The sequence below is a fragment of the Nycticebus coucang genome, chromosome 14 (genome assembly GCF_027406575.1).
Source record: "Nycticebus coucang isolate mNycCou1 chromosome 14, mNycCou1.pri, whole genome shotgun sequence".
In the NCBI taxonomy this organism is placed as follows: domain Eukaryota; kingdom Metazoa; phylum Chordata; class Mammalia; order Primates; family Lorisidae; genus Nycticebus; species Nycticebus coucang.
The window spans coordinates 86,215,233-86,240,244 of record NC_069793.1 but is presented as its reverse complement, the minus strand read 5'-3'; the positions used below and the strand labels follow the sequence as shown (position 1 = coordinate 86,240,244).

Below are 25,012 nucleotides of genomic sequence, written 5' to 3'. Positions count from 1 at the left end.
TCAGAAAATAACTTACATCCAAATAAATACAGAGTCCACGTTTTTAACAACTATGCCATAATGCCTGCAAAAAATTCACCTATTTTTCACTTTGGCTTATGTCTTCCCTCTACTTATTTGGGCACACATGGGTCATCACTGTTTCTGTAATCTGCCTTTTTCTTTTTGTGTGCCTTCTTAGCACATTCCTTTTATTGTTTTTTGCTCTTCCACATTTATTGGAAACATGTTAGCAGCTTCATGCTTTTATTTTTTTCACATTAAACCATAATAAACAGCCAACTGGATGCAATGTTTACAAAATAGTTCTTACAGATACTATCTCAATTAAAATTCACTACCTCCCTGAGAATTAAGCATCTTACCACTTTTACGAAGGAGGAAACTGGGTGTTGAGAAAAATGAAATAACTTATTCAATGTCCTATTGCTCCAATGTCAAATGCGGGCCCTATATAACCAAATCATATCCTTGTGTAGTTGATTACATTGCCTTCTATTTCCATATCATGTGCCAATAACATAGATTTACCACTGCTTTAGAGCAGTACTCTGGTTGGCTTAGCTTTGTATTATTTCTTTTCTGACACTATAGCAGGGCCTGGAGTCAGGCTGCCTGAGTTTGGGTGTCATTGCTTACTGACTTGATGAATTATTTAGCTTCTCTAAGTGTCATTTTGCTAATCTGTAAAATGGAGACATTAATAGGACAGTTAGTACATAGTCACTTATTACAGTTAGGAAAAGTGATGATACATGAAGTGCCAGCATGGTGACTTACATGTTGCAAATTCCCAACACATGATAGCTATTATTGTTATTTTTGGATTAATGACTCAAATAAATATGTCTTGGAATTTCTTTGAGATTTGCATACTTCATGGGAAAATTGTTCTAAAGTTCCATGCCATCTACACATAGTTTCAGCATCCCTTAACTTATAATTGATTTAATCTTTGTTCTAAGACTGTAACATGAGCCCTCAGATGTTAAAATGTAGCTTCTAATTTGGAAAAGATAGAATAAGCAAACTGGTTCATGCCAAAGAACGCTTTGTATTATTGGAATTTAGTCTAATTACAGAGATACATAGAATCAGTTAGACGGTATTTCTACAAATTGAATTGAGTCAAAGTAATGAGATTGGTTGGTTCATAAGAATATTGTCGGAGACCACCTCAGAACCTGAAACTTTTCTTCCTGGGGTTCATTACTCTTTTCCTTCTTGGTTCAGAGTTCACTGATGTTAATGTTAACTGTTGATCCCAGGAGGCTCTGGTAAAGATGTTCATTTTCTGAATGAATGGGGTTGCCTCTCACCATTTTGATCTTAGAGTGAGTAAAAGATCATTATGTCATCCTTGTCACTTTCATTTTTGTGAAGACCTTAGTTACCAATAATAAGGTAGTCTTTTTGTTTGTAGAATGGCATTTTCATTTCCCTTTCCTCGGTGAATATAACCCAGGTTAAAGAAATTACAGCTGTACACTAAAATGCTGAGCACCCAGGGAGAATTGCATTTTTTAAACTTTGTGGTAGGAGTTTATGTTTTAGCTTTTCTTTTACAGATGCACAAGTTAAAACCCACCACTTAAACAACAGGAGCACTTGCATTATTTAACTCTGATTAATTTGAAAAAATAAGTTAGTAGACGCAAAGACTCCTTAGGGTTGCCTCATTTTGTTGTTACTACATGTGATGTTATTGAAAGTACAATATGTTGTTACAGAACTGACTTCCCCTGGTCATTTTTTAAATTTTTCATTAATTATTGTTTCTCATCACTCAGAAATCTGTGTTTCATAACTCTTTCCTTTTCACCTGATCTTCTATTTCACAGGAAACGTGATCATCAGTGATCTTTCTATGTTGAAATAGAGAAAAAAATTACCTTCTATTACCAGTCTATTAAGATGAATACACATTCCATGGCATGACCAACTGAGAGATATAAATAGGTCCCATTTAGGTAATTAAAATATGCTAGAAAGGGAGCCCTGAATAAAATGACAACGTCAGCTAGCATCACAACTCTGTCGCCTGTGAAACAGAATTATTAGAAAGAGGTTTACGTCTTTATTGTTTCTCAAAGCTGGTGTTCCGTCAACATAGAAGCTACTTTTATGTAGAAGCAGCAGTGAAGGTAGTTTATGTTTACTCTGCAACTAATTTATATCATATCATCGTGTTCCTTAAGGAAACAGCTTTCAAAGGTTTATTCTAGAAAACAGTGTTTAATCAGTTTCCTATACCGTCTTTTGAACAAAATCTAGTAAGCAGATGTGGAGCTAACGGCTTATTATGTTCACACACCCTATATCCATTCGGAGTCTGCCAGGCTCCGAATAAAAGTGAGGACATGTGCACACGGAGACTCTGTAGATGTTTGTAGCATTTGAAATTGAAATGGGGAGGCCCGGGCGGGCCCTTCAGACTCCCCGGGCGCGGGGGCAGGAAGCGCGCCAGACGACCCCTGTGGGCGGCTGCGAGAGCACGTGCGGCCGGGGACACGCACCACTCGCTGATTAATCACTGTCAACCTTTGTTCTCGTTAAAGGCTTGATTGTTAGACAAGGCTGGTAATGAGGGACTGTTTTGGTGTCTGTTGCTATGAGATTGTGCTCACTGATCCTCGGTTGATGTGAGCCGCTGTTCTTTTAGCCCAAGTCGAATGAGCCTGAATGAAAACGCTGTGACAGCGCCCGCTAGTGGTGCGTGAGAGCAGCGCGGGGCCTTCTGTTCCCCGGCGGTACCGCAGCCTCGAAAACAGACGGCGGGCGCTGTGTGTGAGTTTTGGCATAGGAGATTTTAGCAAACTTTTTTTTTTTAAGTTTGATAGTAAAAATAGATAGGAGTAGACTTTGTGGTAGTAGGAACAATGATCTTCCCCCTCAAAACACACACACACACACACACATACACATTCCTTTTCTTTTTAGCAACACAGATACTCAGAAATCAAAAATTAAAGCGGTAATAGCATTCGTCTTGCTTTCTATAAATAAAATATTGAATAATATTTTCAAACCACATTTTTAAACGCCAGTTCATGTGAGAGGTGGAAATATGTCTTGGCATTTTCCTAAAAGCTAAGAAAAAAAAAAAATCGCCACTTGTGCTCTCCTCGATGATTATGGCTTATGGACTTTTTGTATATCCATTTCTGAATCTTTATTGTACTGCAATTAAAGATCAATAGAACATTTTGAAGAAAAAAACTCAGTATTTTTAAATTCAAAAAGAAATTCTGCATTGAAGTAACCTTATAAAACACTGAGATTCTTATAAACATCATTGTATCATTATCATTAAATTACTTTTAAAATACAAATCATGTGACTGTGCTAATGCAGAAAAACTGAAACTGTTGGTGGTATTCTTAAATGATACCTACTATCCCTACCCCAAAATATTGCTCTGTCTCTTTCTATAACATACAATATCTGCTGTAGTTTTTAGACATGTCTGCATGAAGCAACTTTTCATGTGTATATATACACACATTTGTATATAACTATTTATTTCAGAACATTATATGTCCTTTTTGTTCTCTACTTTTTATTTCATATTCCTCTTACCTCATCTACGCTGTAATCAGGGAGCTGAATAGAAACTGTTTAGACCTCAAATAGTCTAAAATGTGGCCTCGGTCAGCATCCTGTGTCTCTACCTTCAACACTGGTGACAGTTATGTTCATTTGAGTCAGAAGTAACCCAGTCTAACCCAGGGCTGTGCTTCCCTCAGGGTGTCCCCTCCCTATAAAAGGAAGAACAGTCTTGGAAATGGCCCAGTGCTCTGCCCCCATCTCCTAGTTGATTTGCTCTAAATCCTCCTAAATAAGACAATCAGGTTTTTTATTTATATCTCTAAATAGAAATCTAGTTTTCTTGAAAAAATATTCACAATATAGAACTTTAAACAGTTTAATTTTCATACTCTCACTTCTCGGTGTAAATATGTACCCACATGTAATAAAAGATACAAAGCATTAAGTTTTTTCCTACCACAGTATCTATCTGTTAAAGTTATAAGGGGGCAATATAATTCAGATAGAAATCAGGAGGTTTATGATGACAGTGATAACTATAATTGATTTATTCATTTAAGACACATTATAATTGACAGTAAGTAGATCATCCCTGAAGCTACAAATTATTCCTGATTAAGTTCATGGAACTGCAGCCCTCTAAGGAATATCTTTTGATAACCATGCCCTATAAATCTCAGAAGGTCTGACCATAGATATTTATGTTAAGGAATAGACCATTTTGTAAGGTTGGTCCTCGAGGAGATGTCCTTGGATGAGATTTCTAGCAGCTAGGCTAAAACCCTGGGAGGAAAAACATGTTAAAATAAATCACTCTCTACACAACATTGTGAGTTATTATTTTCATTTAAAAAGAAACACTATGGCCTTCCTTGACTGTAACAAATGCTTACAGGTATATTACTGTACTTTTCCTAGCTTCCCTGAGAAGTGCAAGTATGTATTAATGCCCATGCTGCTGTCTCTACCCTCTCAGACCAATATATTAGTAAGCACACCTGTGGTTCTACCGATGTTGGATTTGAGTAAAGGTTATTCACCAGATGGCCTCTCTTTGATTTTTTAATAAATAATAAGCATAATTCAATTACTAAAATAAATTGTCCAGATCTGTAGTGCTTTCCCTGTAATTACTGACCATCCTACTTTCTCTCATGAGCAGGATTAGGTGAAATTCAAAGATGAACCTCTCCCTGGTAAGGAAACATATAGCTGGGTGTTAAGATAAATCACATATTATCTGAAAGAAAAACATGAACCCAGTTGCCAGAAAAATGATCATGTGAAAGAAAAGAAAACATAGGCTGGGTATGATGGCTCATGCCTGTAACCCTAGCACTCTGGGTCACCGAGGCAGGTGGACTTGCTTGAGTTCACAAGTTTGAGGCCAGTCTGAGCAAGAGTGAGACCCCCATCTCCACTGAAAATAAAATAGAAAAAAAAAAATAGCCACCTGTAGTCTCAGCTACTTGGAGGCTGAGGCAGGAGGATTGCTCAAGCCCAAGAGTTTGAGATTGCTGTGAGCTATGACACCATGATACTCGACCCAGGGTGATAGAGTGAGACTCTGTGTCAAAATAATAATAATAATAAATAAATAATAAAAACTAAAAAATAAGACGAGAAAATAGAAAAGTGTATGCAAAAACACAAAGTATCTCCAAAAGTTACCCCTAAAGTCACCATACATAGGGAAAACGGGAAATTGTAGCTAAATAATTTACAAGGTATTCATTGCAAAATTTTACAAAGAGGTGGAGAGAATATTATACTTAGAGAATATTTTGTAAATATTTTGTAAATTTTAGGACACCCTCAATTTAGATTTAGTTCAGAGGGAAAAGAAGGGATACTATGCTGAGGTACAGAAGGACTGCTGTCCAGCAGAGTGGCCATCTCCAGCATTAATTTCGTTAAAGAAACTGAACTGTCCTTCCTTCTATATGATCCCCATATGGCTGGTCAACTGTACATTAGTATGTATCTATCAATGTTATTTTATCTCCTCAAAGCTCAAAATACGTTAATTAACTCTCAAAACATTTGACATACCACTTTTCTAAAATCAAGTACTAATTCTTGCCTCCTATCTTTTTAAAACAAGGCTAGACTCTCAGTAGCATCAATACAGCTATGTCTACAGAAAGAAAACGGAAGTGAATACCTGGCAAGGCTTAGATAAATATGAACCTCAGCTAAAACCTCATCAAGTAAATCATGTCCTCAGATGAAATAATCTTGCTAACACCAAAGCAGATAGTTAATTCAGTTAATTAGTTCAGTACTTGTTTTCAAGCCATGTGCTTGGTGTATGTACACAAAGCAAATAGTTGACAGATTTTAAATTTCCATGATATTCAGTGGTGTGGCATTTCACATGCTTGGCTCAAGTTCTGTTAAGCTTATGGAGAGGCTAACGATGTTTTAAATGATATTTTTTATTGTTTTTGTTTTTCTTCTGATGATGGCTGGATAAAAATATTCTCAAATGCTAAAGGGAATCTAATTGGCTCAGATGTAGTCACAGTTTTGATTTACATATTCAGAAATGCTTAAATATATGCTAGATGAACTGCTATTTGCATCCAGCCAGCAACTGGTGAGTTGTTGCAGTCCCAGATGTATATCCATTTAAAAAGTCCCACATGGAGCTGGAAAGTACAAAACAATGTAAACATTGGTAACTGCACGACATTTCAGTCCCCTTTTGTGCATTCTCTCCTGATCAGCAGTTAGGAACGAAAGCCACAGATGTTTACCAAATTGAAAATCACTGGACAGTCATGTTCAAATTGAGGATCTGTTTCCAGTTACCAGTAACAGAATCCAGCACAACCAAAGTACCCAAATTGCTGAGAAAAAAAGGCTGAAAGTTCACATAAATCTGTGCCTGCTGAACTTAAGTTCGAGGTTTTAATCATAAGTAAAAAGCTTTGTATAGTATGTTGAATTGATAAATAATGATAAATATTCCTAGGTAGGACATTTCATATTATATTTAATGTTGATATTTGTCATCTCACTGATAATTTTTGATATGTATGTTACTTTCTTAGTATCACCTAAATAATTATAAATCATTTCTTAAACGAGGTTTATCTGATTTTCAAGTAAGTACTTATTTGCTATTTATTTAACAACAAATATTAATATATGCTAAGTACCTCCTTTATGGCAGGCTTAAATGTGCTTATGGGAATGCATAAATGAATAAAACGGTCCATTTCTCAAAATAACCAGAGTGTAGTAAGAGAAACATGCAAGTAAATAAATCATTGATGTATTTGATAAGAGACAAATATTGTACAGGATTTAATGAGGACCCAGATGATACCAGTCACCTATGTTGGAAAGGGGCCAAGATGAGCTCCTTTGTTCTGAATTCTCTATTTGGATGAATTAATCTAAAGAAACAGCTTGTGAACCCAATGATGGGCTAGAAATGTTCACAGATGAAAAATTGTCTTGAAAAATCGTTGACATTTAGAAATAATTTAAGCTTCCTAGTTTACCTCGTAATTCCAAATGAAGAGAAAAAAAGAAACTAACTACCCCATGTGCGTGGGTAAGGTGCCCGCAATCTCATTACTCAGCATAGTTAATGAGAATGTTGGGCGCTCGGCAGACCCACAGCTGGGGGGCAGCAGCAACCTCTGGCCCTGACTGTGCAGGCAAAGTCATCAAACCAAGAAAAGGCTGACCTTCCTCATTCTTCTCCATGGTAGACATTTCATTGAAAGTTATCATTTTTCTAAAGCATAATTTTGGTACCGTGCAGATAAGAATGTGTTTATATAGTTTGCATAAATAAGCTTTGGTAAATAACCTGCTTTTCTGGGAACTGATCCAAGTGAAACCTCCAATCTTTTGAAGTTCATCCCTTCGTGATTCTTAGGGAAAACTTCGCTTTTTTGAAGTCCCACTGAAGTATTTAGTGGCTTGCTTCAGGGCTACCAGAGGACAGAGAACAAATGGCTCTTTTTCTGATGTCCTTTGTGGCCATTGTAATAACACATTCAACAATGGCTGATCACAGTAGAGTAGCTGGACACACTTGACGATACTGACCACACTCACTCGGCTTCATTGTTCTATCTAGACGTCCATGTCTGGTGCACAGCCTGCAATACCCAAGACCTTCCCTCGTTTCTCGTAAGAGGAGATATACCATAATCTGTAGGTTGCTTTGTAAGTTAATACATTTCATATATTTCAGTGAAGAATAGAGATTCGAAGCACAAACATTATCTCTAGCAAAGTATTTTGTAGAAGTTTCACCGAATTAGGAAAAAATATCAAATCAGTTGCATAAAATCAGTTGATAAAAGTCAGACATGATTACCAAAGCTATGTTGTTATACATTATGCTGTCTACGCTTATATACACAGACAAGTCCAGATTTCAGTCTAATACATCTTCTCATCATTTCCATTCCCAAGCCTCGTTTCATTTACCACCATTACTTCAACAGAAGAAAACCAATTTTATCTCCAGCTCTCTACCCACAACTTGATCAATTAGTTCTTTATTATACAAGACAAAAATCTTTCCATGTAGTATGAGCTTATATTTTATATTTTATTTTTTTTTTAAGAGTTCACTGCTATTTATTTATTTATTTGCGCAGTTTTTTTTTTTTTTTTTTTTTGGCCGGGGCTGGGTTTGAACCCGCCAACTCCAGCATATGGGACTGGCGCTCTACCCCTTTGAGCCACAGGCGCCACCCGTGAGCTTATATTTTAAACTCAATGGGGGAAAAATCAAATTATTTCATCAATTCTTCTTAGTTGAATTAAATAAAAATGGAATTTCAACTATTTTTTTAGCACTGAAATACAATTTAGGGATTATAGTCTAATTCTCATGTCTTAAAGTTGGAGAAAGGAAAGCCTAGAGAGGTGAGCAGAGAAGACTGCAAAATCAAAAGGGTTCATAGGTTACAGGAGACGGATTCAGAAAAGAATCAATTCGATGTATAATGTGTAAGATAAGAACAAAAATTGTCAGAGTAAATAAGAGTTAAAAATAAATGCTGGGAGAGGAAGGAGGGCATTTTGGGGGAAACCTCACCTAATGTGCATAATGCAATGGTACATTTCAAAACTAGTAAGAAAAGAGTATAATTGTCTTACCACAACAAATAAGTAAGTGAGATGATGGATGCGTTAATCAGTTCGATGTAAGCATTTCACATTGTATATCAAATCAGTACACTGAACCCCATAAATGCATCAATGTACACGGTTATGATTTCATAAAATAAAATAAAAATAAATGCTGATTAGGCCAGGCACAGTGGCACACACCTGTAATCCAAGCACACTGGGAGGTTGAAGTGGGTGGATTGCCTGAGCTCACAGGTTCTAGATCAGACAAAGACCCTTTCTCTAAATATAACCAGGTGTTTTGTCAAGCACCTGTAGTCACAGCTACTCAGGAGTCTGAGGCAAGAGAATTGCTTGAGCCCAAGAGTTAGAGGTTGCTGTGAGCTATGACACCACAGCACTCTACTGAGGGCAACAAAGTAAGACTCTGTCTCAAAAACAAACAAAAAAAAATGCTGATTATTTTTGAATACTGTCTTAAGTTTACTTGTGCTGCTGTATCAAAATACCAAAGACTGGGCAATTTATAAAGAACAAAAATGTATTTCTCACAGTTATGGAGGCTGAGAAGTCCAAGGTCAAAACACCAGCACTGCTATCTGGAAAGGGCCTGTTCTCTCAGTGGCTTCTTCACATGGTGGCCCCACCCTAGTGGTCGGTGGAAAGACAAATAGGGGCTAATCTCAGTCTCTCAAGCTCTTTTATAAAGATACCTCATCCTGTTCATGAGGACTCTGCCTTTATGACATGATCACCCCACAGAAGTACCCAGAGGTCCTTACAGAGTCTCACTTAATACCACTATTGTGAGGATTAAGTTTCAACCTGAGCTTTGAAGGGGACATCATCTCCCATGAGCCAGCAACCACGTCGTGTTTTTTACCTACATGGTTTTCTTTTCTTGTTTTTTTTTTTTTATTTATTTTTTATTTTCTATATGTTTATTTTCAATATAAATTTATTTAAATCACTTGGGACCCAGCATGTCCTTAGGTTTTACGCACTGATCAAACTGCTCTGCTGTGGGATAGCCAAGTTCAATAGTAGTTTCTTTTAAGGTTGATCCATTTTTGTGTGCTGTCTTAGCAATCTTGGCTGCCTTGTCATACCCTATGTGAGGATTGAGAGCTGTCACCAACATTGGAGACTCATGCATTACCTTGTTGATCCTTTCTGTGTTGGCCTGGATTCCCACCACCTTTTCTTTAAGCCATACGGCAGTTGTATGAGGAAGGTACTATTACTTACCCCTTAATAGATAAGAAATTGAGACATAGAGTATTTTATAATTTACCTAAGAACAAATAATTAATAATTTATGGAGTAATAGTCACACCCAGGCATTCTAAGTACAGAGGTTGCACCTTTTCATCATTATAATATATTATCATGAGGTATCACATGAGACATGAGAATTTTTTTAGATTTTCTTTCTTGCTGTCTTTAAGACTGTAAGAAGATAAAAGTAGTTTATACAATTTTCACTAAGGTGAAATTCCAGAATCAAAATTAGATTTTTTTATTTTTTTGAGACAGAGTCTCACTTTGTTGCCCTCTATAGAGTGCTGTGGTGTCATAGGTCACAGCAACCTCAAACACCAGGCTCAAGCTATCCTCCTGCCTCAGCCTCCCAAGTGGCTGGGCTACAGATGCCCACCATAATGCCTAGCTATTTTTTCTATTTTTAGTAGAGATGGGATCTCTCTCTTGCGCAGGCAGGTCTCAAACCCCTGCCCACCTCAGCCTCCCAGAGTGCTGAGATTACAGGCATGAACCACTGTGCCCGGCCTAGAGGAAATATTAGATTTATTTTTCTTATTTTCCCCCCCAAAAGATCTTATATTCTTTCTAGAACCCACTTCTGGTAATCAGCTTTTTGAACTCCAGATTTGTTTCATGTATAATTTAGCTATAATTTTTAGATTTAAGAACTAACCCTTTCAAAGGGATTTTCTCCCTTTGAACTGTGGTATCATTTGTGTCTTCCTTATTCTCCCTCACTACTTGTTCATGGAGTTGCCTTCACTGTAAATGAGAACAGAGAATGTTGATGACTTATCCCATCCAAAACATTTCTAGAGGAATGGGTAATTTTAGAGGATGAAACCAGTTCCTAACGTATATCCCTCTGAAGTAAATCCTCTATAAAGAAGTTATAAGCCTGCTGTAGTTATATACCATATCAAAGAGAAAATAAAAAGGGACTAATAGTAACACAATTTATAGAATAAACTCAACATAAGATAAAACTATCTTTAACACAATTTCCTAATCTTGTTCTAGTCCTAGAGGCCTTGGAGATAATGCTGTTATTGCTAAGTTTGAGTCACTGAAAACATCTCTGAGTAATTATTACTTGTTGGTTTTTGAGTAGTATTATCATAAATATCATGGTACCCTCACCATCTGATGATCAGAAATTACATAATACTTAGTCCAGTACTTTGATAAACACCGTACGAGGTTGGACAATTAAGTCTGTGACCTCATCCTAGAAAAAGTGCTACACACTTCATTGCTGATATCACTGTGGTGATTTAGATTTAAGAAATCTAAAATCCAGTCCTGCCCTGGGCCAGCTGGTGACTGTAGTGATATTCAGCAACGAGGTGTGTAGCAATTTTTCTGGGATGAGTTTGAGAACTTGTCAGACCCCCTATGACAACAGCTCTGGTGTCTATTCCAGAAAAATAGCTTTGAAAGGTGGACTAGGCACTGGCATCAGGGCACAGCTTCCCAGTCGGAGCACCTTGGAGGGGACCATAGTGATACTCAGCAGTGGGTATGGAGCACTTGTCTAGGATGAGTTCATGCAGACACCATGTGACGATGGGTCTGATGGTCATTCTAGAAAAAGAGCTCCAAACTAGCTCTGAATGGTGAACTGGGCGCTGGCGTCAATGCCTAGCTGCCCAAGGAGAGTGCTTGGAAGGTAACCATAGTGATATTCAGCAAGGAGGTATGTAGCACTTTTTCTAGGATGAGTTTCCAAACTTAATCGTCCAGAATCACATCATGTGTGTATAGATGTATGTGCGTATGTGATATTCAAAAGATACATACTTGTATGCCTTATCAAATTCACTTAAACATGGATATTAATATCTGAGTGTGTAGCAGACCAGATAGTACTTTACGAAGCACTTCGCTTAAGGTACACCATTTATTCTCAACAACCACCTTTGAAGGTCAGTGTATTAAATATTACCCCTCTCCAGTTTAGAAAAAAGCAGAATTAGGATGTCTGATCCCAAAACCCACTTTTCACTATAGCTGCATACTCAATGAAATTGCTTTGAAAACAGAGGGATATTTTTAAATAGTCTGCCCATCACGTCGTTTTGTTAATCTCAGTAGCCTTTAAGGAACTTTTGATTTTAAAACCAAATGAATATGTAGGGGAAAAGGGCAAGTTTATTAAGTTTATCTCCTCATCTTTAAAATGTAAACAATAATTCAAATAGAATAAATGTGGCCATTAAATAAGATAACAAATGCCAGACCCTCAACACATGGCCTGGCACACATCAAAATGACATTGACATTAGACGGCTGCAGTGCCTCCTACCTGGAATCACAGAACTCTGGGTGTGATATTGGAAGCTGCAGTGCCTCCCGCCTGGAATCACAGAACTCTGGGTGTGATATTGGAAGCTGCAGTGCCTCCCACCTGGAATCACAGAACTCTGGGTGTGATATTGGAAGCTGCAGTGCCTCCCACCTGGAATCACAGAACTCTGGGTGTGATATTGGAAGCTGCAGTGCCTCCCGCCTGGAATCACAGAACTCTGGGTGTGATATTGGACGGCTGCAGTGCCTCCCACCTGGAATCACAGAACTCTGGGTGTGATATTGGAAGCTGCAGTGCCTCCCGCCTGGAATCACAGAACTCTGGGTGTGATATTGGACGGCTGCAGTGCCTCCAACCTGGAATCACAGAACTCTGGGTGTGATATTGGAAGCTGCAGTGCCTCCCACCTGGAATCACAGAACTCTGGGTGTGATATTTGAAGCTGCAGTGCCTCCCACCTGGAATCACAGAACTCTGGGTGTGATATTTGAAGCTGCAGTGCCTCCCACCTGGAATCACAGAACTCTGGGTTTGATATTAGAAGCTGCAGGGCCTCCCACCTGGAATCACAGAACTCTGGGTGTGATATTGAAAGCTGCAGTGCCTCCCGCCTGGAATCACAGAACTCTGGGTGTGATATTGGATGGCTGCAGTGCCTCCCACCTGGAATCACAGAACTCTGGGTGTGATATTTGAAGCTGCAGTGCCTCCCACCTGGAATCACAGAACTCTGGGTGTGATATTTGAAGCTGCAGTGCCTCCCACCTGGAATCACAGAACTCTGGGTTTGATATTAGAAGCTGCAGGGCCTCCCACCTGGAATCACAGAACTCTGGGTGTGATATTGAAAGCTGCAGTGCCTCCCGCCTGGAATCACAGAACTCTGGGTGTGATATTGGATGGCTGCAGTGCCTCCCGCCTGGAATCACAGAACTCTGGGTGTGATATTGGAAGCTGCAGTGCCTCCCGCCTGGAATCACAGAACTCTGGGTGTGATATTGGACAGCTGCAGTGCCTCCCGCCTGGAATCACAGAACTCTGGGTGTGATATTGGAAGCAGCAGTGCCTCCCGCCTGGAATCACAGAACTCTGGGTGTGATATTGGACGGCTGCAGTGCCTCCCGCCTGGAATCACAGAACTCTGGGTGTGATATTGGAAGCAGCAGTGCCTCCCGCCTGGTATCACAGAACTCTGGGTGTGATATTGGACGGCTACAGTGCCTCCCGCCTGGAATCACAGAACTCTGGGTGTGATATTGGAAGCTGCAGTGCCTCCCGCCTGGAATCACAGAACTCTGGGTGTGATATTGGACGGCTACAGTGCCTCCCGCCTGGAATCACAGAACTCTGGGTGTGATATTGGAAGCTGCAGTGCCTCCCGCCTGGAATCACAGAACTCTGGGTGTGATATTGGACGGCTACAGTGCCTCCCGCCTGGAATCACAGAACTCTGGGTGTGATATTGGAAGCTGCAGTGCCTCCCGCCTGGAATCACAGAACTCTGGGTGGATTGCTTGAGCTCAGAAGTTTGAGACCAGCCTGAGCTAGAGAAAGACCCCATCTCTACTAAAAATAGAAAAACTAGCTGGGTGTTTGGCAGGCACCTGTAGTCCCAGTGACTGGGAGGCTGAGACAAGAGGATCACTTAAGCCCAGGAGTTTGAGGTTGCTGTGAGCTATGATGGCACAGCATTCTACCAAGGGCAATATAATGAGACTCTGTCTCAAAAAAAAGATACCTATTAGTAAAAATGACACTGCATCCATGTGCCTTCTTCCTGCCTTCCAGCACATAAGCACCATCACCGTTGCCGTCAGAGCGCCATTGGCATTCATCACTGACTTTTCCTCACCCAAAACATCCTTTTTGCTAAAGTATCACACCCATAAAAACAGCATCGGATTCACAACATTGCTCAACCTTTACCTTTCTCTCCTACTTCGGCTTTTCACTTGCCTTTGAAAAGAGCCAGCATTTTCAGCCCATGTACCTCACAGCAGGAAGTTCTGTCCTCATTTTCTACCTCGCAATGCATCTCCAATCATTCATGTATTTTTTATTCAAAAAACATTTATGGAGAGTTCACTATACCCTGAGGATTCGTGATGAACGTCTCCCAGCCTTCTAAGCATTTATCCTGGGAGAAAAATATAAGCAAACAAACAATTGTGACACAAAGTGATAAAAGCTGGCTACTGAGCCACTAACCAGGCATGATGGAAGCACCAGAGAGGGTTTCTAACTCAGCCTTGGGAGGCCAGAGAAAACTCCCCAGAAAGGTGACATCTGAGCTGATTCCAGAACGATGGGTGGAGAAAGAGTGTTCCAGGCGGAGAAGATAGGAGAAGCCATGTGCAAAAATTTGGAGAAGAGAAAGCTCTATAAGTATGAAGAATTGCAGGTAGCTTAATACCACTGTAGTATAAAGAAAGGATGTGTTGAGAAATAATATTGAAAGACGCAGAGAATAGTTCATGGAGGGCCTCAGGAGTTAGGATTTGGAACCAAAGGCAGTGAGGAGCCACGATTGTTTTAAGCTGGGAGTATGCTGTAGAAGATGTATTTATTACTTCATAAATATTAACCTTTGAAGCGCTGGGGGGTGGAGTTCCCAATCTGAGGTCTGGATGGTCTGTGGATGTTTAGAGAATCTGTAAAATCCCAAAAATTGTAGACAAGATTGTTTGTTGTATATGTATTTGGGGGATGGGAAGAGAGGCAGAATCCATAGCTATATGAAATCCTCAAACAAACAAACAAAAAGACTGTGATCCAAAGAAAAGTTTGAAACTACTGCTCTAGAGGCAGAAAGCTAAAGCCACCTTATAGTGCAGAAATTTCAAGTCCGTCACAAAGAACCCTTCTAAAGTTGAAGAATTTCTCTTTTAAGACAAATTTTTCATTCCTTCCCTTGAGTGACCAAACTCTTCCCACTGCACCCTGCCCCACTGATGTTTTGTTCCTGGTCATTCTCCCACCCAAATGCTGCTTTCTCACTCATGGAACTGGTTTCTGTGCCAACCCATAATAAGTGTCCACCCCAGAGGCTAAGAATAGACGCAGTGTCCTGGTAACTTAAAAATTAGGTAACATCTGAAGGATGAACTCTATGATCACAAACTCATCGTAATCATTTGAACCAAATAAATTATAAACATGTGATCGGGGTTTCCCCGCAGGGTGGAGAAGAGGGTACTGAGCAAACAAAGAAACCCGCAGGAAAGCAGTTAGGACTCACAACTGTAAAGGACAAGGAAAAATACCACACCAGCGCACTCTTCTGTGCTTTTCAGCTCTACCTTTTGACATCTCCACCTCCTCACTTCTTACCCCCAGTAAGCCAGTTCTATCAGACAAGCTATAAGACAATTCTTTCAAGATTTCGTTCCATTTATTTCTCCTTAACTATATTCCTGGATGGAGTGTGCATTCTTTAGCTCTCAGTGAGGCATGTGCCTTCATCTGTAAAATGAAGCTGGCTGAAAGATCTTTAAGTTGTGTTTTTGAGTGCTGCTATTTGGGTTTTCGCTATGATTTTTAGCTTTTTTATGTTCTTAGGAAAGATAATTCCTGCTATTTGTAATGGTCGCTGAAGTAGAGAACTACGGTAAACATACCTTGTAATAAATATTTCTTATCCTTGATTTGGCAGTTTCTTCCAAGAATTGCTGGTATTTTCTCTAAGGCATTTTAAAAATTTAATGTAAAAGGACAAAGTACCTAGCTTTACTTGACCAATACCGCCAAATAGAACAAGGATTAGCAAGCTTGTTCTGTAAAGGGCCAAATAGTAACGATTTTAGGCTTTGGGCGCCGTAGGTGTCTGCAACGACCATTCACCTCTCTTGTTACAATGGGAAAAGCAGCCACAGACAATATATGAATGAATATATAAGCTGTGTTCCAAGAAAATTTTACTTACCAAAAGGGTGGCAGGCTGTATTTGGCCTATCATGATATGGTTTGGTGACCCTTGAAACAGAAGACGAGAAGGCCTGGGGACCTGCAGACGGCAGGGTTTCATCCCATTGGTCTTTCTGTATGCAAGCTATTTCCTGGATGATATCCTGATAATTGTTTTGTTGTCACTATTGTCATTAACATTGCTGTTATGTCAAATGAGAGCCGCTCAATTATTTTAGCCACCCATAACTGCCTCTATATCCCTGCCCCAAATAAATAACTTGAAGTAAGTGGGCCTGCCAGCCTGTAGGGTATCTGAAACAGTTAAGGCAACTTGTTTCTCAGGCAGAGAGCTGAATAAATGGCTTCCTCACAGACTGTTTAGATGAATAGCCTGGAGAAACAGTTAAGCAGTTAATTCATTGAGGCTGGGAAAGAGAGAGGACAATAAGGGAAGAGAGAAGGGGGTGGTAAAAGAAAGACCAGCTGAACGGCAAACCAGTTTGTGAGGTCCACTGTCCAGACTTGCCCAGCTGGGGGCTTTATCTTGAATTTGTTTTGCAAATTGCAGATGCCTAGCTCTAAAAGCCAAGAAAAAGAAAGGGCAGTCATCCCATGCCAAATGCTTTCACGGAACTCAAGTAATTTACATTACTTAATTTGGGGAGAGGAGGGAAAGCCCCCAAGTCCCCCTTCCCAAAAAAGAACAGAGACCATTTTATCCAGATGCCTCTAACAAGACAAATATTCTTTAGACACATTTTTTTAATATTAAGAGAACAATACCTGCCCAATAATTTTGCCTGTTTTTTGAAACTTCCTGTTCACTGTTCAGCCCACAAAACAGCTTTAACAGTAAAAGTGGCTAAACTCAACGCATCTCCACATTCTGATACACTCCAGTAAGCCAGGGATGCCTCAGGACATGTCAGATTGTGCCCCATTCTGTCTTTTTGCTCAGAGCAATCCTGCAGTTACATTACAAGAAAGAGAGGTTAACTCAGCACTTTTATTAGTTAATACCTTTTTAAAAGATCTCTCACACAGGTAGTTTTGACTGTGTGTTTTGCAGAAACACTGTCAAAGTAAAACCCAGTGACCAGGCCTTTCCTATGCTGTTTGTTATTGAAGAGATTCCTAAGATATTTTTTTCATATGTACTTTTTCTTTAAATATTTATCCCAGAAATTTAAAAGAAGAGGGTATTAGTGAATTCACTGATTTTCACAGTATACACATGAATTTATTATGAAATCTTTACTGTTGATCTGAAATAATTTTAAAATATTCCCAGAGGGAAAGAGCAGAAATGGTTACTAAATACTAGTGATGATTAGGAACAGAGAAGTGAGGTGCTACTGAGAAGCCGACACCCTAGACGGAGAGGGTGCTCGAAAGTCCGCCTTCGTGGAAACACAGGACCACTTGGGTATAGACTAACAAATGCTGAAACTAAGATTTCAAATCCTTTTTGATTGGTATGGCATTTAGAGAAAAGGAATTATCCCACTAAGAGACTCTGATTCTAAAACGCATAAAAATTATGTGTGTTTTAGGTTCGTGAGAATTCCTCTGGTCTCTTTTTACTGCTTTGTCCCCAAAGCCTTACAAGACTGTGTGATTCATAGTAAACATTCAATAAATACTTGTTGAATTAATAAAAGTAGAGTGAAGATAACAATTCTAATGACATAGGTTGATTTTTGATAGAACTCTATTAAAAGTATACAGACATGCTTTCATTGGTTTAACAGTGCTGGATTGAAACAAGGATCAAGAAGCTTTAATCACATTTAACCACTGGCTTGCTCATCTGTCTCAGTGACTTAATACTGTGGAAAGACTTTAAAATCACAAACACACACTCACAAACATGTGAAATAAGTGTTTATTTAGTGTAAACTGACATTAAATCCTAAGAGGATAGGAACAGAAACCTATTTTGTAGATTAGCATTAAATACTGTCGTTTTAAAACTGGGGGAGAAAACACAAAAAATTCATAATTTGAACCACTCATTGGCTGTTACCTGCTGCCAAATCAATCCTTAACTCTAGTTTCTCTAGAAAACTGGGTTTTCTATTATACATATAAAAGATTACATCAATGGAAATAGCTCTCTCACACACACATACACACACATCTACTGGTTGAGGAAGGCCATTTTTGCCATGATCTTCACAGGCCCTTTAGGAGAAAATAAGTGTTGGGGGAGAAACAGATATTTCTATTAAGTCAAGTTCTATATAGGCTGAGTTTAAGGCAAAGAATGAGCCTAAATATGAAAGTCAAAACCAATGCATCAGAGCATATTTTTCTTTCAAAATATTTAGGTTTCTTTCAAAATATTAAGGTTAGGTAGTAACCTTTGCACAACATCTTGGCAATGACAGAAATCCTGTGTAAGGAGGGGTTCTGTGTTTCACAGCAAACCTAAGGGGAAAAGCAGCAGCAGCCAGTTGTTACTTCAGTCATGAACTAAAAGAACGCATGTATGTGGTAAGGCCCGTGGGCTAGAAGCTACATTTTTACATCTTTTAGAAAATTCCAAAAAGTAGCTTCTCTCTTATTCCTTCTTCCATACAGGGCGCATGCCTTCACCCCAACACTAGTTTCAAATTTGGACAGCCCTAAGACCCTGGGGGAAAGGGTCCTAGGAGATTTTTTAGTATTGTGAAGAAATGAAACTAAATTTAGTACAGTTCTTCTGTTAGAGACAGAAGGAGACGTAGTTACATTTTCTTGGCACACAGATCTTTTGTAAATCTTAGAGAATAGTGGTTTTCCACATTTCTGGAGAAATTATTTTGAAGTTCACCAATTTTTTTTTTTTTTTTTTTGAGACAAAGTCTCACTCTGTTGCCCTTGGTACCGTCCTGTGATGTCACAGCTCACAGAAACCCCTTGGGCTCAAGAGATCCTTTTGCCTCAGCCCCCCAGGTAGTTGGTAGTTGGAACTACAGGCATCTACCACACCGCCCAGCTCAGTTTTTTAGAAACAGGATCTTGCTTTTGCTCAGGCTGGTCTCAAACTCCTGAACTCAAGACATTTACCCGCCTTGGCCTCCTAGAGTGCTAGGATTACAGGCATGAGCCACTGCCTGCACCCAGCGAAGTTCATCAATTCTGCCAACTTTGAGGACTCCGTCTACCACCTTTCTTTCTGTTTTTCCCATTTCTAAATACTTTTTTTAGTCTCTGGAAAATTTCCTATCACATAGTGGAGATTCATTAAAATCTGTGGAATGCATCAATGGGTTGCTGGATGTGTGTGTGAGGGGACTGAGTATCAGGTGATCTAGGTGTTAATACTAAGGCTCGGGTAGGTACCTTACTACCCAATGGAAATTCATATGTATTGCTTTTTGCTGTCGTAACTTTGGGTGAGTGTTTATGTGGAGGGTGTGGTGTGTGTTTCTCTTATCTTCCCAGATAAACTATGCCAGAGGTCTTAAGCTTGAATAGTCGAGACAGGCTAAGCCAGTAATAGAAATGGGAGGGTATAAAGATAAAATTAATGGACCCTGTGGCCAATGGGAAAGGACAGGAGCCAACCTGTGTTTAAGACGTGATGGGGCCAAACATGCTACATGTGCAGTCCAGGTACACTTGACAGTTTGGGCTCCTCCACAAGGATAATTGGACACAACACAGCTCTCTGATATTTAAAAAGTACCAAAATAAGGAAAGAAATAACACTTAAAATGTATCAAACACCTACCAAGTCCCTGGCACTGTTCTGAATTTCATCTGGTCTGATTTCATTTCATTGATATAATCACAGTCATTTACAAATGACGGGACTCAGGCATGCACTTAGTGAATGTCTTTGGTTGTACTAGTAATAAATAATTAAATGTTAAAAAAAAAAGCACAGCAAAGAATAAAATATCAAAGCCTTGACCTGAGCCTCTAACCCAGATGAAAGAAGCGTATTCCAAAAGAAAGCTCCTCAGAGAGCGGGGCCCCTGCATCTTCTGTCCTCCCTGAGGAGGATGAGGGTAATTCCTGGGCCCTAGGTGGGTGGTAATCTATAACGTAACAGAAGCCTGCACATTCCTTACAGAGTTGACACAGAAAAGCATTCTGCAATCTGCAAGTTCTGTCTCTTTTGCTTCATGATAAAGAAAACTAAACAAACAAAACCAACCTGTTTCTCCCAAGTGTTGAAATAACTTTAACAATCAGCAGCTGTCACTTAGTGAGTGGATTACCGCCTGATTCCTACAGGGACCCTATCATAGTCAGTGCTGTGATTTTCCCATTTTACAGATAAGGAAATTGAGGCTTACAGAGGTGAATTAACTTCTGCCAGGACACATACTACTGAGGGCCAGAACTCGAACCAAGTGGGCCCTCTCCGGATTTCACACTCTTGTCCACTGCTTGGTGATGCGAAGGAATCTGAAAGGAAAGTTCACTGATTTTTTTCTGCTTATGTTTGTCCACCACTAAAAAAAAATTAAATCCTCTTTTCAAAGTCTTGCATGAAACTCCAAATTATATCCTAAACCAGAGCAGACTCTTTCTGTTCTGGTTCAAGTGGAGAGCAGAGGCCAACCATGGCCTCTGGCGTCTCCCCTCTCACCTGACCCCACTGTCAGCTGTCTGAGCGCTGCTCTGACCCTGCCTCTCCCCCATTACAGGCTCTGCTCCCCTGTCCTAAGCCCAGGTGGCCCATCCCTCATCCTCACCATCTCCTGTCCCTCTCACCCTCCCACACTCTCGCTCACTGGTCCGTCCACCACCACCCTGCTGACGGTTCTCAAGGGCTTGTCTGCAGTGCACATTCCTAGAGGCTTGTAGGACACCTGCAGTGAAATCTTCTCTAAGAGTCCTGCCTGGCATAAAGTTGCCAGAACTGACTGGTCAGGGAGGTGCGTGAATGTGTCAGTGGGTGGCTCCTTTAAGCTGCGGAGCGGGCATGTACCTTGGGGAGGGCTCCAGTTACTGTTACCTGCCTGGTGAGGAGGACCTTCCCCCCCCCCAGCACACTGGCTTCCACCTGCCTGACCTGAGGGCGCTCAGCCTGAGAAGAGTGCTGCCTGAACAGAAGGGTTGGCACAGGTTGAAAGCAGGAAATCTTCCTTCTCGATGCTTCCTGTCTCCGATGAAAGGCCTCAGAGTACGGTGACTGAGAACTAGGATTGTAGAGTCAGAGCGACCTGCCTTCAGACCTCCTTGACTGCTCACAGCTGCGTGTCTCTCGAAGCTGAGGCTCCTCATCTGCAGGACTGGATAATAAGGCATGTTCTTGCTCACTGCTTAGTTGGGAGGTGTGGCTGAGATGAACCAGGTAGGCACTGAGCACTGAGAAGCCTCAGTGGGTGGCTACACTTAGCATAATTCTGTAGCCCTTTTCTTTTGAGGCAGGTGGTGAGCTCTGTAACACCAGGCCTTACTAAAGCAAGGCCAAGGCTTTGGAATGGTGGCTTATTTTTAATTAGTTACCGGCCAGCTCGGTGGCTCACACCAGTAATCCCAGCACTCTGAGAGGCCGATGCAGGTGGACTGCCTGAGCTCAGGAGTTGGAAACCAGCCTGAGCAAAAGCCAGGCCCTGTCTCTACTAAAAACAGAAAAATCAGCCAGGCATGGTGGCACAGGCCTGTTTGTAGTCCCAGCTATTCAGGAGACTGAGGCAAGAGGATCCCTTGAACCCAAGAATTTGAGGTTGCTGTGAGCTATGATGGATGATGCCACAGCACTATAGCCTTGGCAACAGCGTGAGACTCTGTCTCAAAAAAAAAAAGTAATAAAATAATTATTTATTTTCACAGCTCAGATAACTAAAGAAAGAGATAAAAGTGAAGAGAATTTCAACAAATGGTGCACCTACTACTGCCCCCTTCAGGCTTCGTGGGAGTGGCTTTATCTTTCTTTTTTTGTGTGTGCGTGTATGTGTTGTAATAAATTTTATTTTATTTATTTTTTTTATTGATATTAAATCATAGCTGTGTACATTAATGCGATCATGGGCACTATACCATTAATTATATAAACAGTTTGACACATTTTCATCACACTTGTTAATATAGCCTTCCTGGCATTTTCTTAGTTATTGTGTTAAGACAATTATATTCTACTTTTACTAAGCTTCGTAAGTACCCTTGTAAGATGCACCGCAGGTGTAATCCCACTCTCCCTCTGCCCATCCTCCCCCCTCCCTCCTGAGGGAGTGGCTTTATCTTTCTATCTCTTGTAACCCCCACAGCGCAGCTGGGGCATGAGAGCTGGATTCTGTTGTTCTCCTATAGTTGGTGTTTCTCACAGTGTATCTGACCAATGAGCATCAGAACCACCTGTGGGGGTGCCGTGCTCTACAGCCTCAGATTCCCTGGAGCAAGGCCTGGGCATGCACATTGTAACCTGATTCCCAGACGACTGTCCAGTGTAAGAATCTTTGTCTTAGTGCTATCACATAATGTAAAATTTGATTTTATATTTATACATGTAAGCATTTTTTCCCTTACTTACGTCATAAATTCTCCCAGGTGAGGGCCATGTCTTCTAGTTTTCTTGTGACCCCATTAGTATGAACTTGTATGCAGCTCAGTCCTAAATACGTAATTGGGAATTAATGAGAATTCTTTTTTTTATTTAATTTTTTATGAAATCATAACTGTATACATTTATGGGGTACAATGTGATGATTTGATACACAATGTGGAATGCTTAAATCAAACTGATTAACATAGCCATGACCTCACTTACTTATTTTTGTGCTAAGACATTTATAATTTACTCTTAGTTATTTTGAAGTGACCCTTGTCTTGATCTGTCAATGCCTCAAGAATGGTAGAGACCTCAAATTAGAATGGCAGTTCACCAATACCCAGTATTCTTTGTATGCAATGTGAGTTCTTAATCAGTGACTTTCGCATGGTCAGTGGTGTGGGGAAGTTCTTTTACTGGTTAATGCACTGTGATTTCTGAATTATTGATCAGGGAACAAAATTAACAAGTCACTTTAAACATGAAACCAATTCCAAGTTTCAGAGTGTTCGTGAAACAAAAACTCCCAGGCCTTCCTGCCTTCCCATCACAAAAAGGTGGGCACAGCAAAAACTCTCTGTCCAAAATGGTGTCAACTTTTAAACATGTGAATGGAAACATGATTTTCATGACAGAATCAGCTATGACACATGTTAAATTTAGGGAAAAGGAAGGATTTGTTACTCTATAATGTATTTGTTCCTGAGAAATTGAGAGGTTTGCCTTATGTTTTTATGGTAGTTTTCTCTAAGGTTCCATAAACACTTCTGGAATGTAGACATTCTACCATGAGAGTCACAGGGGCGTTTTCCAGTGCCCTGATGTCTTTAACCCTATTGCTTTGCTGCTAGGATGTGTAATTATTTCTTGGACATTTAAAAAGCAATTCTCTAATCTCCAACCCATTAACCATGTTTGATCTTGAGCAGGATGAAAAAATGTTTGGAATCTAGGCTATATTTTTCTTCTCTTAATTCACAGTAGCTTTCCCTCCTCCCTTTCTCTTCTTTAGGATCAACACTCTGTGGTAGGCCAGAACACAGGCCCCAGTCCAAGTCCCAGTCCCTGCTCAAATCCAAACACTGGAAGTGGTTTCATGAACTCCCAGCAATCACTGTTGAATCAGCAATTGATGGGAAAGAAACAGACCCTGCAGAGGCAGATCATGGAGCAGAAACAGCAACTTCTTCTGCAGCAGCAGATGTTGGTTGACACGGTAAAACATTCTCTTCATTTCTACTCCACCTACCTGTTGGTCCATCAGAAGGAGATCATTCTTTCCCATTTCCGTTTACTGCTGTGTCTCCTTATGTGACAGTAACAGGGTGTCCTGGTTGTAGGGAAGAATAATTCCATACATTTAAAGTGCTGTAGGGAAAACAACAACAACAAAAAAAAACTTGATTTACCAGCTGCTGGACACTTGGAATGCATGACACCTCTGCTACCTAGCCCTGCCCAGTATAGGAACGTCTCTAACAACCAGCACGGGTATCAGAATCAGCCCCAAGAAACCAGTGTTATTCCCCAGCCCTAAGGGGCAGAAATAGTGAACACAACTTTACTCAACTCAAATCTGAATTGATTTTAGAGATAAAAAGAGTCTAAAAAGCAGTTTTAAAAGTCAACATGGAGTTTCAAAACTAAGATTGGCTTTAAAAATAAAGCCATCCATCTACAAGCGGATGTTCTTTAAAACTGTTAAATATATGTTTATTTTTAATATTGGATGTTCTTTAAAAATATTATAAATATATTTCTTATTTTCACTCTATTTGGCCTTTTAAGAAAGGCCAGGTCGTGTTTCCACACGCTGCCCAAGCATTAACACTGCTTCATCTGGTCATGTTCCCCACACACCACCCCAGCATTAACACTGCTTCATCTGGGTTATCTGCTCATCTCTTTTGTAACCTCATACACACTTAGGTTCCAAACCCTTCCTGTGTCCCACAACCACAGCCCCTGGATTTTCAGTCTCTCCCTTCAAACTATTTGGCCACATGAAATAAGAAATAACTATCTCCAGGTTAATAGAGCCACAAACAAAAATATTAAGTAATTTTATACTCAAAGCTTTGTAGTAGGAGTCAGAAATGTGTGGTATGATAAGTATAATATTATTCAGTAAATATTAATTTAAGTGAAGATACGGCCATAAACAACACAGACCCTCTCTTTGCCCTAAAGAAGCCTAGAGCTCTCTAAGAATGTGTCAAATAAATAGGCAATTATACTTCAATGTGGTGAAATGCCACACTGTGGGAACTACTAGAACTGATTTCAGAAACAGATTCTATCTACTGAAGATCGGAAGGTGAAGCAGAAGTTGAGAGGAAGAGTAGGGGAGTTATTTCCATCAGAAGAACCAGTATATTTAAAGACCAGGA

The 25,012-nt window shown here is 40.0% G+C and overlaps 1 protein-coding gene across 3 annotated transcripts in view; it reads left to right on the top strand.

Annotated features, from left to right (window-relative positions):
* MAML2 (mastermind like transcriptional coactivator 2) overlaps nucleotides 1-25,012 on the top strand; it is a 364,900-nt gene that overhangs the window by 325,420 nt on the left and 14,468 nt on the right. For 2 of the 3 annotated variants that reach the window (XM_053561441.1, XM_053561440.1), the window contains one exon: nucleotides 23,635-23,838. The exons of the other annotated variant lie outside the window; for it this stretch is intronic. In XM_053561441.1, the coding sequence (XP_053417416.1) occupies nucleotides 23,635-23,838 (204 nt within the window). The remainder of the gene's footprint in view (nucleotides 1-23,634; nucleotides 23,839-25,012) is intronic. 3 annotated transcript variants of the gene reach the window in all.